The following is an 11,852-nucleotide window of genomic DNA, read 5'->3' as shown; positions in this document are numbered from 1 at the left end:
CATTTTCTTTTTGTGAATCTACGTAAATGGTAGGGAATGGTTCTTTTCCTACTGTCATCAAAGCCTTTAGACCTGTTTTAAATGGTTTCTCCTTGGTTCCATCTCCTGTAGCATCATTTCCCTCTCGATCCGACACATACAGCTCTGCCAGCACCATTCCTGCAGTCTCACTGGTCACCTCCAAGGTCATAATCTGTAACACCACCACGCTGCCCCGTCACCCCAACGTGCACTGGCCGAGATAAGATCTTTTAATAGCTATTTTCTTCAGGGTTTCGATCATGAATAGATTGATGTTGGATTTTGTCAAGGCTTTTTTCTGTGTCTTTTGGGATGATCATGTGACTTCTGGCCTTACGTTTATGTGTTGGATTACATTTACTGATTTGAATGTGTTGAACCACCTTTGCATCCCTGCCATGAAGCTCACTAAGGTTGAGACATATGATGGTTTTGATGATTTTCTGTATTCTGTATATCAATACTTTTGCATCTAATATTCATTTAAGAGATTACTTGGTAGGACTGGGGAGACAACTCAGCAGTCTAAGCACCTGCCTAGCAAGTGCAAGGACCTGAGTTCAATCTCTGGTACTGGCCACACAACTACAGGTGTGCTGCACTGGCCTCTGAAACTAGATGTGATGGCACATGCCTGTAATCCTGGCACTAGGTAGGCTGAGACAGGAGGATCACTACAAGTCTGAGTTGCATAATGAGACCCTGTATCAAGTAAATAGATAAATAAATAAATAAATAAATAAAATTTTAAAAGTGATTTCATGGTAGTTCTCTTTTTGCCTTTTAAAAAAATACAAAATACTGATAAAAATATCATTAGAAATAATACAAAATTTTACTAAACAAAATAATAGGAATTCAACAATGGTTGCTGTATTGAATGATATTATCTTCAAATTGGTTGCTAAGGTTTCCAGATATAAACATGCATAATTGGTTTTAAAAAACAAAAACAAAACAACAAAAGTTATAAGAGATTAAAAACAAAAAAAAATTTATGCATTAACTGCTCCCTTCAAAAGACCAGCAAAAACCAACAGTATAATTATTCAAAGTATCCTGCATACATACATAAATATACATTTTTCCCTTCTTTCTTTTGTCCTTCTCCTTATCCCAGTTTATCTTTCCCATTGAACAAATTCTTTACCTTTCACAGTATCTACTGTACCTTTCAGATTTTATTTACTCTTTCAGGTTCTCAGCCACCTTATCTTTGACAATGGGGCCAAATATATTCACTGGAGGAAAGAGAGCCTGTTAATAAATGGTATTGGAAAAGCTGCCTTTCCACATGCTGAGACTAAAACTAGACCTATTCCTATCACCAGCCACAAAAGTACAGCCAAAATAGATCAAAGATTTAAATATGAAAACAGAAACACTAAATATTCTGGAGGAAAACATAGGTAGCAATCTTAAGGACATAAGGTAGAAAGTAGGTAGAAAATTCTTGAACAAAAATCATACTGCATAGGAAGTACTTCAAAGAATTAACAGTTGGGATCTAATCTGTTTGAAAAATTTCTGCAAATCAAAAGAAATGACCAGTGGGAAAGAATCCACAAATTGGGAAAAAATTAAAGCAGACTTTCCTTCAAATGACTGGTATCTAGAACATACAAAGAATTTTAAAACATCGAGCCTCCAAAATGCAAAGACTCAATCCAAAAATGAGCATCTGAGATGAATATACAGTTCAAAAAATCAAGAGCTACAACTGGCAAATAAATATATAAAAAAGTTCAAAATCATTAGTCATTCAAGAAATACCAATTAAGACAATACTAAGATACTATCTTATACCAGAAAGAATAACTATCATTAAGAGGTTAATCAATAACAAATGGTGGAGAGACTGTGGAGAAAAAGAGACTCTTTTCCACTATTGGTGGGAGTTCAGGCTGGTACAATCATGATGGAAATTAGTATGGATATTCCTCAAAAACCTAGGATTGGAGTACCTATTCAACCCAGATATTCCTCTCCTAGGTATCTTTCCAAAAGAACTGAAATCATCATATCACAGTGATATATGTGTGCCTTTGTTTATAGTACCACAATTTGTCATTGTTAAATCTTGGAAACCATCCAGATGCCCATCAACTGAGGAATGGATAAAGAAGATGTGGTATTTTAACACAATGAAGTATTACTCAGCTATAAAAAAAGATAAATTTGAGGCTTTTGTAGATAAATGGATGCAACTAGAAGCTGTATTGGTAAGCGAAAGAAATCTGTAATTCTTTTTGGTTGGACTTCTGTCTGGTTTTGGAATCAGTGTAATGGTAGCTCCCTGGAATAAATTTGAAAGTACTCCTTTCCATTCAGTTTCATTAAGGAGTTTGAGGGCTATTGGTGTCAAATATCCCTTGAAATTCTTATAGAGTTCAGTGGTGAATGCATTATGTCCTAGGCTTTCCTTTGTAGGGTTTTTTTTTTAATTAACATGGCATCAATTGTATTGCCTGTTGTTGAATTATTCAGAAATTTCATATTTCTTGGTTCAGTTTTCATGATTAAAATGTATCCAGAAATTTATTCATTCTTCTGGATTCTCCAATTTATTGGAATATACATTTTCAAAGTATTCAATCAGTAATAATCCTCTAGATTTCAGCAATGTCTGTTCTGATTTCTGATTGCATTGATTTGGGTCCTTATTTTCACTCTCACTCTCTCTTTGGTAAAACTGACTAAGGATTTGTTTCTTTTGATTGTTCTTTTGGAGAACCAGCTCTTTGAATTGTTTTACTATTTTAATTTGCAATCGTTTGAGCTCTGATCTTTATAGTTTCCTCTTTTATAGTAGTTTTGTATTTGGATTGTTCTTTTTTTTAGGACCTTTAGGTGCATCCTTAAGTTATTTGAGCTCACTTTGTAATTCTGATTTGGGCGTTCACATCTATAAACTTCCCTCTAAGAACTGCTTTTGTGTCCAAAGGTTTTGATATGTGGTACCAGCATTTTTATTTGTGATATCTACCATACCCATGCCTGGTCTGTGGTATTCAGAACAAGATTTCCCACTTGACAACAGAGTAAGAACTCCCCTGCTGTTGTTTTGGCAGACTCAGAACTAACTCCATCATGGAGCTTTGCTGTTTCAGAAGGCAGGTATACAGAAGTGTTTCTCATGTGAGTGTAGGTGTTACCAGGTTGCACTGATATAGTACTGATCCTCTTGAGGCAGAGGACAATGTAGCAGCCCCATAGGAATGAGGAATTATGCCAGCCTCTGCAGGGTTAGGTGAATCCTAGTTCTAATCGCTCAGAAGTAGATCTGCAGATAGATAGCAGGACTTAGTATATTGATCTAGACATGGAAAAAAAGACCTACAATGTCTGCAGGTGTGCTGTGTGACAGATACAGAAGAATCCAGAAAGGTGGAATCTTTGTGATAGGCAAACACCAGAGTAACAGGTGATAATGAAATACTGGATAACAATCACTATGTTTATGCTTTATAATCTGCATCACCCAGGCTATAAAATCCCATACTATTGCATTCTACTGCCAAAATTGCTTAGTCAGTACATATAAGGTGGGGCGCAAAGATCTGTCTTTCTTTCTTTTTTAAAAAAAGTATTTGGTACAGGGTCTCACTAAGCAGCTCAAACTCATAGTGATCCTCCTGTCTTCAGCTTCCACAGCACTGGGATTACAGGTGTGTGCTACCACAACAGATCTATGATCTCCACTTCTAACAATGCTCTCATGTCTATCCCTTGAGAACTACTGATTGCTCATTAGCACAAGGGGTCATAATTTTATACTTTCAGTGCTAAGCTTCGAGAATAGCTAACTGTCCATGGTTGGACTATACTGTTAAAGGGAAAAAGGGACTCCTCTTCTGCAGCTTGTGATTGGAGGCAGTGGTATCTAAATGAGAATATAGGGGGCCAGGGAAACAGCTCAGTAGAACAAGTGCTTGCCTGGCAAGTGCAAGGGCCTGAGTTCAAGCCCCAGTGAGCGAGAGAGAGAGAGAAAGAGAGAGAGAAAGAGAAAGAGAGAGAGAGAGAGAGAGAGAGAGAGAGAGAGAGAGAGAGTAAACAAAAGGGATATCGTGGGAGGTTAGGGCATTTGGCATTGCTACCCTTCACTTGAGCAGACTGCCTTCCTCATCAGGTGGAGATTACTGGGCTTCATTTTCAGGGGTATATCTTATAATTAACAAAATAACAATTAATATGGGAAGAGACAGACTAGTTAAATTGCTATGCTTTTCAAAGGACAGGAAACTAACCAGCCCCAAGAAGTGGTGAGTGGTTATACTTATCTAACTTGATAGGGAAAATAAATCCATAAGACAACACCCTAAGGAAGCTTTCAACAATCAACCCTACAAATGGAATTTGGGGCCAACATGATGTACAACAATTAGAGATTGTAAGATACCACAGTTGCCCCAATAGACATTCAGACAGAGAGCCCTCTTTCTTCCATGGGTCCATTTTTCTGGCCTGTCCTAACTTCACAGAGCCAGGCTTAAAGCTTCAAGAAGTACTGCAAGGAGGTAGAAGGAAGTAAAAAGAGACGGGACCATCACATCTGCTTCTCAAGCAGTACCAGAAGCATCATGGTCAGATGCTTCCCATAGGTCTTGGATTTGGACTTAAAAAAAAATCTTCTAGACTACTTATTTCTAGCATTAAAACTAGTAGAGCCCTCATACATTTTTTTGCTTCCATTCAGAGAGATTCAAATGACAAAGTAAACAAGTTGCTCACTGGGATAGGAAGTGTAATCTGAGGCTTTCAGTACAGCTCAGTGTAGAATGACTGAATCTGTCAGGCCTTGGGTTTGATCCTCAGTGTGACAAAGAAAGAATAAGTGTGGTGGGGGAGGGAAGAAAGGAAAAAAGAAAGAGAAAGAAAGAAAAGCAAGAAAGAGAAAAAAAGAAAAGAAAGCCTAGCATGGTGGTGCACCGTTGTAATCCTAACACTTAGAAGGCTGGAAAAGGACAACAAACTGCAAGTTTGAGGCCAACCTGGGCCACATGGTAAGATCAAGAATTGAATTACATAGTAAGACTCTGTCTCAAAAAAACAAAAACTATGGGATAGTTGAAAGCTCAGCAACATAAGTGATTGCCTAGCAAGCCCAAAGTCCCAAGTTTTACCCCCAGTACCATAAATAAATAAAGTAAACAAATAAATATATACATAAGTAAATAAAATTTAAAAAGAAAAGAAGAAAACAAAGGTCAAGGAAGCGAGACTCACATGCTCCTGGGTTCTTACTCTGGAGGGACACTTACATCAGGCAGTGATTCAATGAACTGGTGGATGTTGGCCTCCTTGGCTGCCTTCACAATCTCTTCCTGTGACACAGTCCGGCTGTTGTCTCCATAGGCGATGTTCTCCCCGATACTGCAGTCAAACAGGACAGGCTCCTGGGACACAATGCCCAGCTGTGCTCGCAGCCACTGCACGTTCAGTTGCTGTATTTCTTTGTCATCCACGAACTGAAAAGAAGAGTGCACACATCAACTTCCGGTCCAGCACACATGTCCACTTAAAGATATGTCTTCACTTTCAGTGGAGAACAAAGGAAGCAGTCAAAGCCAGATCCATGCTAAGGGCACAATTCAAGAATTTAAAATTGTTATTATGACCCTCAGCACCTCCCTGAGCATAAATGTCAGAGCTTATGAATGCAGGAGGCTACCAGGTACATCTGACCTCATTTACCTACTTTCTCTACAGCATCTGCCCTTACCGACCTATCATCTGCACCTCCTTGAAACATGCCTTTTCCTTGGCTTTTATCTCCTGTTTCTCCTCTCACCCTTTCTGGCTTTCTAGCTACTTCACCTCCTGTTGCCTCTTTGTTGTCTGCTGAAATTTAACACTGGCAAGAGACATATATGGTAAGAAAGGTGTTCACAAAGGTGGGTGAGGAGGAACATTGAGAGAGACGATGGAGAAGTCAGCTTGGGCAGATGACACAGCCTGAAAGCCAAACCTAAGCTATTGGACACTGTCTAAGTGGTTTAAGGGCATGAAAAACGCTGGTGTGTCATGAAGAATGAATCACATCCAAGTGGTTAGATGATGCAAAGCCTGAAATGAACTGAACGGGCAAGCACTCACCACCGTCCCGGCCAAGGGGCTGTAGAACCGCTCCAGGAGCTGAACCGCCGTGCTCTTCCCACAGCCGCTGCTGCCCACCAGGGCCAGCGTCTGTCCCTTCTTCACCTGCAGGCTCAGACCCTGAAGCACCGGGATGTCTGGGCGTGTGGGATACTTGAACACAACATCACGGAAGGTCACATTTCCTTCCAGCATATTCTAAAATAAGAACAGCAACAGAGTTTGAGTACTGCAATGCACTGGCCAGAGCTAACCCCCTCAGCCACCAAGTATCAGAATGCAGTGAACTCCTTCCTACCTTGTTAAGTAAGACCTATCAGGAAAATAGCAGTCTTGAAAACCAAAGATCAAAACTGCCCTCAGCCCATCCCTTCCTTACCTGTCGTCATTATTTTCTTGTGTGGTGGCTGTTCTATAAGGCAGATAAGGTCTACTGGGGCTGGCATTTTTGATCTTTTGTTTTCAAGGCTAGTTATTTTTTAGCTAGGTCTTATTTTCAGAGAAACAGAACATTGGGGTTAAAATTCATTTGAAACAGCCAGAATTCAATAAATATGATATAAATGTCACTGCTTTAATGGCAGGCATTGTTAATGTAATATAAATGAACAATACAAAGGACATAAATCTGTTTTCCAGAACAATACAAATGACATAAATCTGTTTTCCAGAAGCCAGTAACCTACATATCACAGAACATGATTAGTAGGATTTATTTGTAAAGCAGGCAATATTAACTTTCTGAAACTTTGTCATGTAAAAGTCAGAACATATTAATAGCACTTAGTAAAAGAAACTCATGACCCAAACATTTTGCATTATGAGCATCATATAGGAAATTACACATTTTATTACATTTCCCCTTTGAATGCTTCCATTCAGCAATTAGGCACAGATCATCCAGTGGAAACCTCAAACTCACCGGCTTCAGGCCTTCTGTGCTGTAGCTGTCAATGGCGGGGACTTTTTCAATGATCATGAGGATGTGCGCAGCTGACACTTTGGCTTTGGCATAGTCAGGGGCAAATGAACTGAACTGCCCAACTGCCATGGCACCAAAGACGATGGCTGAAAACACCCTGGACAACAGAAGACAAAACCCAGGCACAGTTATGGCTCCATTGCCAGAAAGTTGACACTTCTACATGAGGGAGCACTATCACAAATAATTGCAAAACATCTTAAAAAGTAAAAGTCAATCCATCACGTGTTCCTGTAAATTCCAAGTACTGTGATAGGTTGATTACAAATGGTCCTTTTTCACCTGTCATGGCATCCCTGCCTTCTTCCAAAGTAACCTCTGTAGAGTGTCTCTTTAAGAAGTAGAACATATTCTCCAACCTCTGAATACAGATTGATTTGTGACCTGCTTTGGCCCACAGAATATGGTGGAAGCTACTGTTGCCTATAACAAGTTCATTACTCAAGAGGACACACTCTCTCTCTCCTGTTTCTTCCCTCCCCCTTCCCTCCCTCTTTCTTTCCTTTGTTCCCTCCCTCTTCTCTCCCTTCCTCCCTATTTTCCCTCTCTCCCCATTTCCCTCTTCTAATCTAGTCAGCCCATAATACAATGAAGACACCCGAATGTCCGCAGATGAGATCCACCATGCTCAACCCAGATTAGCAGAACTGACTCACTGTTCTGTGAGTTATTTCTTTATTTATTTTCAACTTGTTTTGCAATTATTTGTGACAGTGTTCCCTCTTTGTAGAAGCAAAATAAATATTTATCATTCTATGTCTCTGAAGCTTGATTAATGGCTGGATGTTACACGGCATTACTAGGCAACAGACAATGAATACTGTTTCTGAAATAAGTCTTAGAAAACGTGTGAATGTACAACAATGAACTCCTTACACACCTAACTAAATAGCCACTACTTTATCTGCATTTCTAATCTACATCATGGGAATCAATGCCATTCAAGCTTGGAAAAGATCTTAGAAGCATTAAAATCTCATTAAGCTTCTTCTAATATCTTCTTAGAAGATCTCATTAAGTCTGCCTAAATTGGCACTGTCTATATTAGGAAGTAGCGTGCCTGAAGAAGTTCATCATTTAAAAGCTTTTTATAATCTGGAAAACCATCTACTTCCTCTTTCAGAGTACACTCCTTCAAGTACTGAACATGGTTGAAAGATCAGCTGCTTCTCTGGTAACTCTTTTCACTGTTCTGTAGACATGTTTCTCAATGTGTCTCCAAACAGTACAGAGGCCTGGAACTGACCTAGTACGTGAGAACCCTGCCAGAATCCTGGGAATCCAACACTTACTCTTTGTCAGACTCTACACATGGGCTAAAGCAGCACACTGTGCCATTAGTGTTACTGTTTTCTTTTTTAACTTGGCTCTAAATAAATGACACAGTAACTCTTGCCTTTATTATCATTTCAGCCTGTGGGATCTTTCTCAAATAGATTGCTCTGCCAACACGTCTCACACTTCTTAACTTACTTGGAAGACTGATATTATAAACATACTGACAGCAACTTTCATTCATTCGAAGACTTTGAGTAAAGCAATATATAAAATAATTATTCAGTCAAGGCACCAGTGACTATGATGCCTGACTGATCTTTTGATCACAATGATAAGTAACAATTGCATGTCATTTGTCAGACATACATATTAAAAAGTAGAACATTTAGAACTTCTGTTAGAATGATCTTGAGCTAGAGGCATGAACAAGTCAGTGCTTCAATAGGAAAATGTTTTTACTAACACATTACTATTCTGTTTAGCTTTCAATGTTAACCAGTATTGCTACTTGTATGTGTGTTCTGAAAGGAAAACTTCCGTCACCAACAGATCTTTCTGATCGTGCAGTTTTCACTGCCAACTACTTATTTTGAATCTTTCATACTATAATTAAGTTCAACTTTTACTTCAGCAGATCATTATATAATTTTCTATATCTACAACAGTGTAGCAGGAAAAAAGTCATTATTTTCCCTTGGTCATTTTTATATTTCTCTAGTATTTACCTCATAACCTTCTCTTTACCTTGAATCCAGAAGGAAAACTATCCTGGGATCACCCAGGGTGTGTGGAATATGATGGTACAGTACATCCTCAACTTAGTTACACAGTTAGAAAGTACGTTCTATGGAACCATCTGCCTCCCGGCTCAAAGTTAAGGTTCTTCCCAAATACTAAGGCACTCTTTACACTCCCAAGGAGAAAGAGCCATACAGTCACAGAACTAAAAAGATTAGATGTGTGTGTGTGTGTGTGTGTGTGTGTGTGTGTGTGTGTGTGTGTGTGATATCCACTGGGATGAGAAGTTGCTGATGAACAAGTGTTTCTATGGGAACACATGGAAATTCAGAGGTAAAATGCCAGGATCTCAATCACCAAAATCTCTTTGGAAGGCTTCACCAAAAGGTTTTCTATCCAGATCAGAAGCATGTTGACTCCAAGTATACTTTCAGAGTTAAACTATCCATATTAACTTAATACTTACAGCATAACATTTTCAAAATTTAAGATTTCACGTGCCACCAAGAAGGCACTAAACCGGAAACAAGCAGCATAGGAAAAATACATCATGGCCTGGGTGAAGGAAAATGTGATTCCAAAGATGTGTGCTTTCCTCAAAGAGTTTCTGTAAAGACATTTGAAAAATCACTTCATGTTCATTTCTTAGCCCTAAAAATGTAACTTCTCATAGGTTGGCAGAAGGCACAGAAGAAGTACAAGCAAAAACTGATTCACTTTTCAAAGAATTAAATTTCATCCTCATTTTACTCGTCAACTGTGTAAATTTAGTCATGCACCCCAACTCTGAGCTTCTGTATCTTTATTTTTAATGAAGTAATAAGTTAACTATACTTCTATGTGTTGACAATGATAAACTAAGCCTATGAATTCTGAACAGAGGTATAAGAAATGAATAAATGGAAGTTATTTCCCTTTTCCCCAAACATTAGACATTGAGTACATTTTCTGTGTAGTCAGTTACGTGGTACACACATCTACTAAATGGACAAATTTCAAGGCTCATGTAGTGTCATATAGAGAAATAGGGATGTCCTTTGACCTTAGAATCCTAGGAGTTAAGCTGGATAATCACTTATCCAGTGCTGGCACTTTATGAATAACATGCTATAGAAACAAAGACAAAATGTTTTACTTGGTGGAGTCAGAAAAGGCATCATTACAAAGAAATTAATACTGTAGGTAATTCAAGGCTGTGGGAGATGGGCAGGAGTCGGTCAGTGAGTTGCAGCCCTCTGGCTTCCCATGCCTGCTTCAGCTGCATCGACCTGGCTTTTCTGTCACATGTTTGAATTTCAAATAACAGCCTTTCAGGAAAAATGGCAGGAAAATGGCCATATCACTAGACATATCACTACAGAAAATGTCTGACAACCCATTGAGAAATCCCACCTCTTTCTACTAGAGAGGAAACAGTGGTTAGGCTTTCTATGTGCACACCATGTAGTAAGAACTCTCACTCAGATGGTCAATGAAGAAGGTTTCTACTAAAGGAGAGGTGAGGAAAGTTATGAAAAGTTTATTTTGGAAGCACTACTCCTCACTGTCCACAGACACTTCAAATTGCATACTCCCCATGAAGAGATCTATTCCTCAACTGATGCAAATAGTATCTCTGTCTAAACTGGACAACAGCAACTTGGGGCTGTCCAGTCCATCCACTTCTCGTGTGTCACCAGCCATTGCAGTTCTATGTTAGAGACACACTCTCCAACTGGGATCTGAGTGCTTCTCTCCTAGTTAATTACTAGGTGCTGTCCTGTTGGATCACTTCTCGTATTTTCTCCACTTGTGTCCTGTTCTAGACAGAGTAATGCTTTGGAAGATGAATCTGATGACTGAAAAACTCCTCATACTTCACTTTCACTTTTCAGTGTTTATTACCTGTATGGTACTTGCAAACTCTGTGCATACATATGTTCAAACTTCTGCTCCAGGGTCAGAGACACAACAGTTCGGAAGTTTTCTATCGCCTCAATAGCAATCTGCAACAGACATCACCCATCACCAAGAGGTGGAGGGCAAACAGGGGCAGTTCATGTGAATTCTACAAGCTAGTAAAATGAGTTTTGTGGTTACACATTATCAATAACCATTTAGTATTACCTATGAGCATCTTCTCTATGGAAAATAAAACAAAGGAAATTTTGATAAATTAAATTTCAGACATGGGAAGGAGATCAACCAATTGATTTTTCCCAGATTGACAGTAGAAAAGATTAGGCTTAAAAGAACAAGTGTCCTTCCCTAAAGTATCCTAGCTGTATAAGATTAACCTGAGAACTTGATTGCTTGCAACATTTTTGGTTCTTCTTCTACAATAGTTATACTTTTAACTTTATTTTCCATGTTTTAAACATAGGCTATTTGTACATTTGTCTTTACAATTTCCATTGATGGCAACTCAGTATTTAGAAATTTTGGAAAAGATACAGAACATAATTAAAAGCCATATTGTTGGGTATTTTATATAGTAGGTTATTAGGGTATAAATTGATTTTTCTTTTTCCTAAATATACACACATAAACATAGTATGGGTGTACATGTGTTTAAGTTGGACCTCACACATGCACAAATAACCTCTCTGTTACTGAGTTACAGTCCCAAACTTTTTTTTTCTGAAAGAGACAGGGAGAAAGAGAGGGAGAAGGGAAAAAGGAAGAGGGAGCGGGAAGAGGAGGAGAAGGAGAAAGAAGAGGAGGATCAGGAGGAGGAGGAGTAGCAGTAGGAGTAGGA

At 38.8% G+C, this 11,852-nt stretch overlaps 1 protein-coding gene across 1 annotated transcript in view; it reads right to left on the bottom strand.

Moving 5' to 3' along the window:
- The window catches only part of LOC101572667 (multidrug resistance protein 1-like), a gene marked incomplete at its 3' end in the record, with an annotated part of 109,232 nt that overhangs the window by 8,331 nt on the left and 89,049 nt on the right, over nt 1–11,852 (bottom strand). The window contains exons 21-25 of the mRNA XM_023708704.1: nt 11,000–11,100; nt 9,582–9,722; nt 7,040–7,196; nt 6,118–6,315; nt 5,283–5,489 (exon numbers count right to left, since the gene is read on the bottom strand). Coding sequence (XP_023564472.1) covers nt 5,283–5,489; nt 6,118–6,315; nt 7,040–7,196; nt 9,582–9,722; nt 11,000–11,100 — 804 coding nt within the window. The remainder of the gene's footprint in view (nt 1–5,282; nt 5,490–6,117; nt 6,316–7,039; nt 7,197–9,581; nt 9,723–10,999; nt 11,101–11,852) is intronic.

Source organism: Octodon degus, unplaced genomic scaffold (assembly GCF_000260255.1).
Source record: "Octodon degus isolate 3935 unplaced genomic scaffold, OctDeg1.0 scaffold00481, whole genome shotgun sequence".
In the NCBI taxonomy this organism is placed as follows: domain Eukaryota; kingdom Metazoa; phylum Chordata; class Mammalia; order Rodentia; family Octodontidae; genus Octodon; species Octodon degus.
This window is presented reverse-complemented; position numbering and strand designations above follow the sequence as displayed.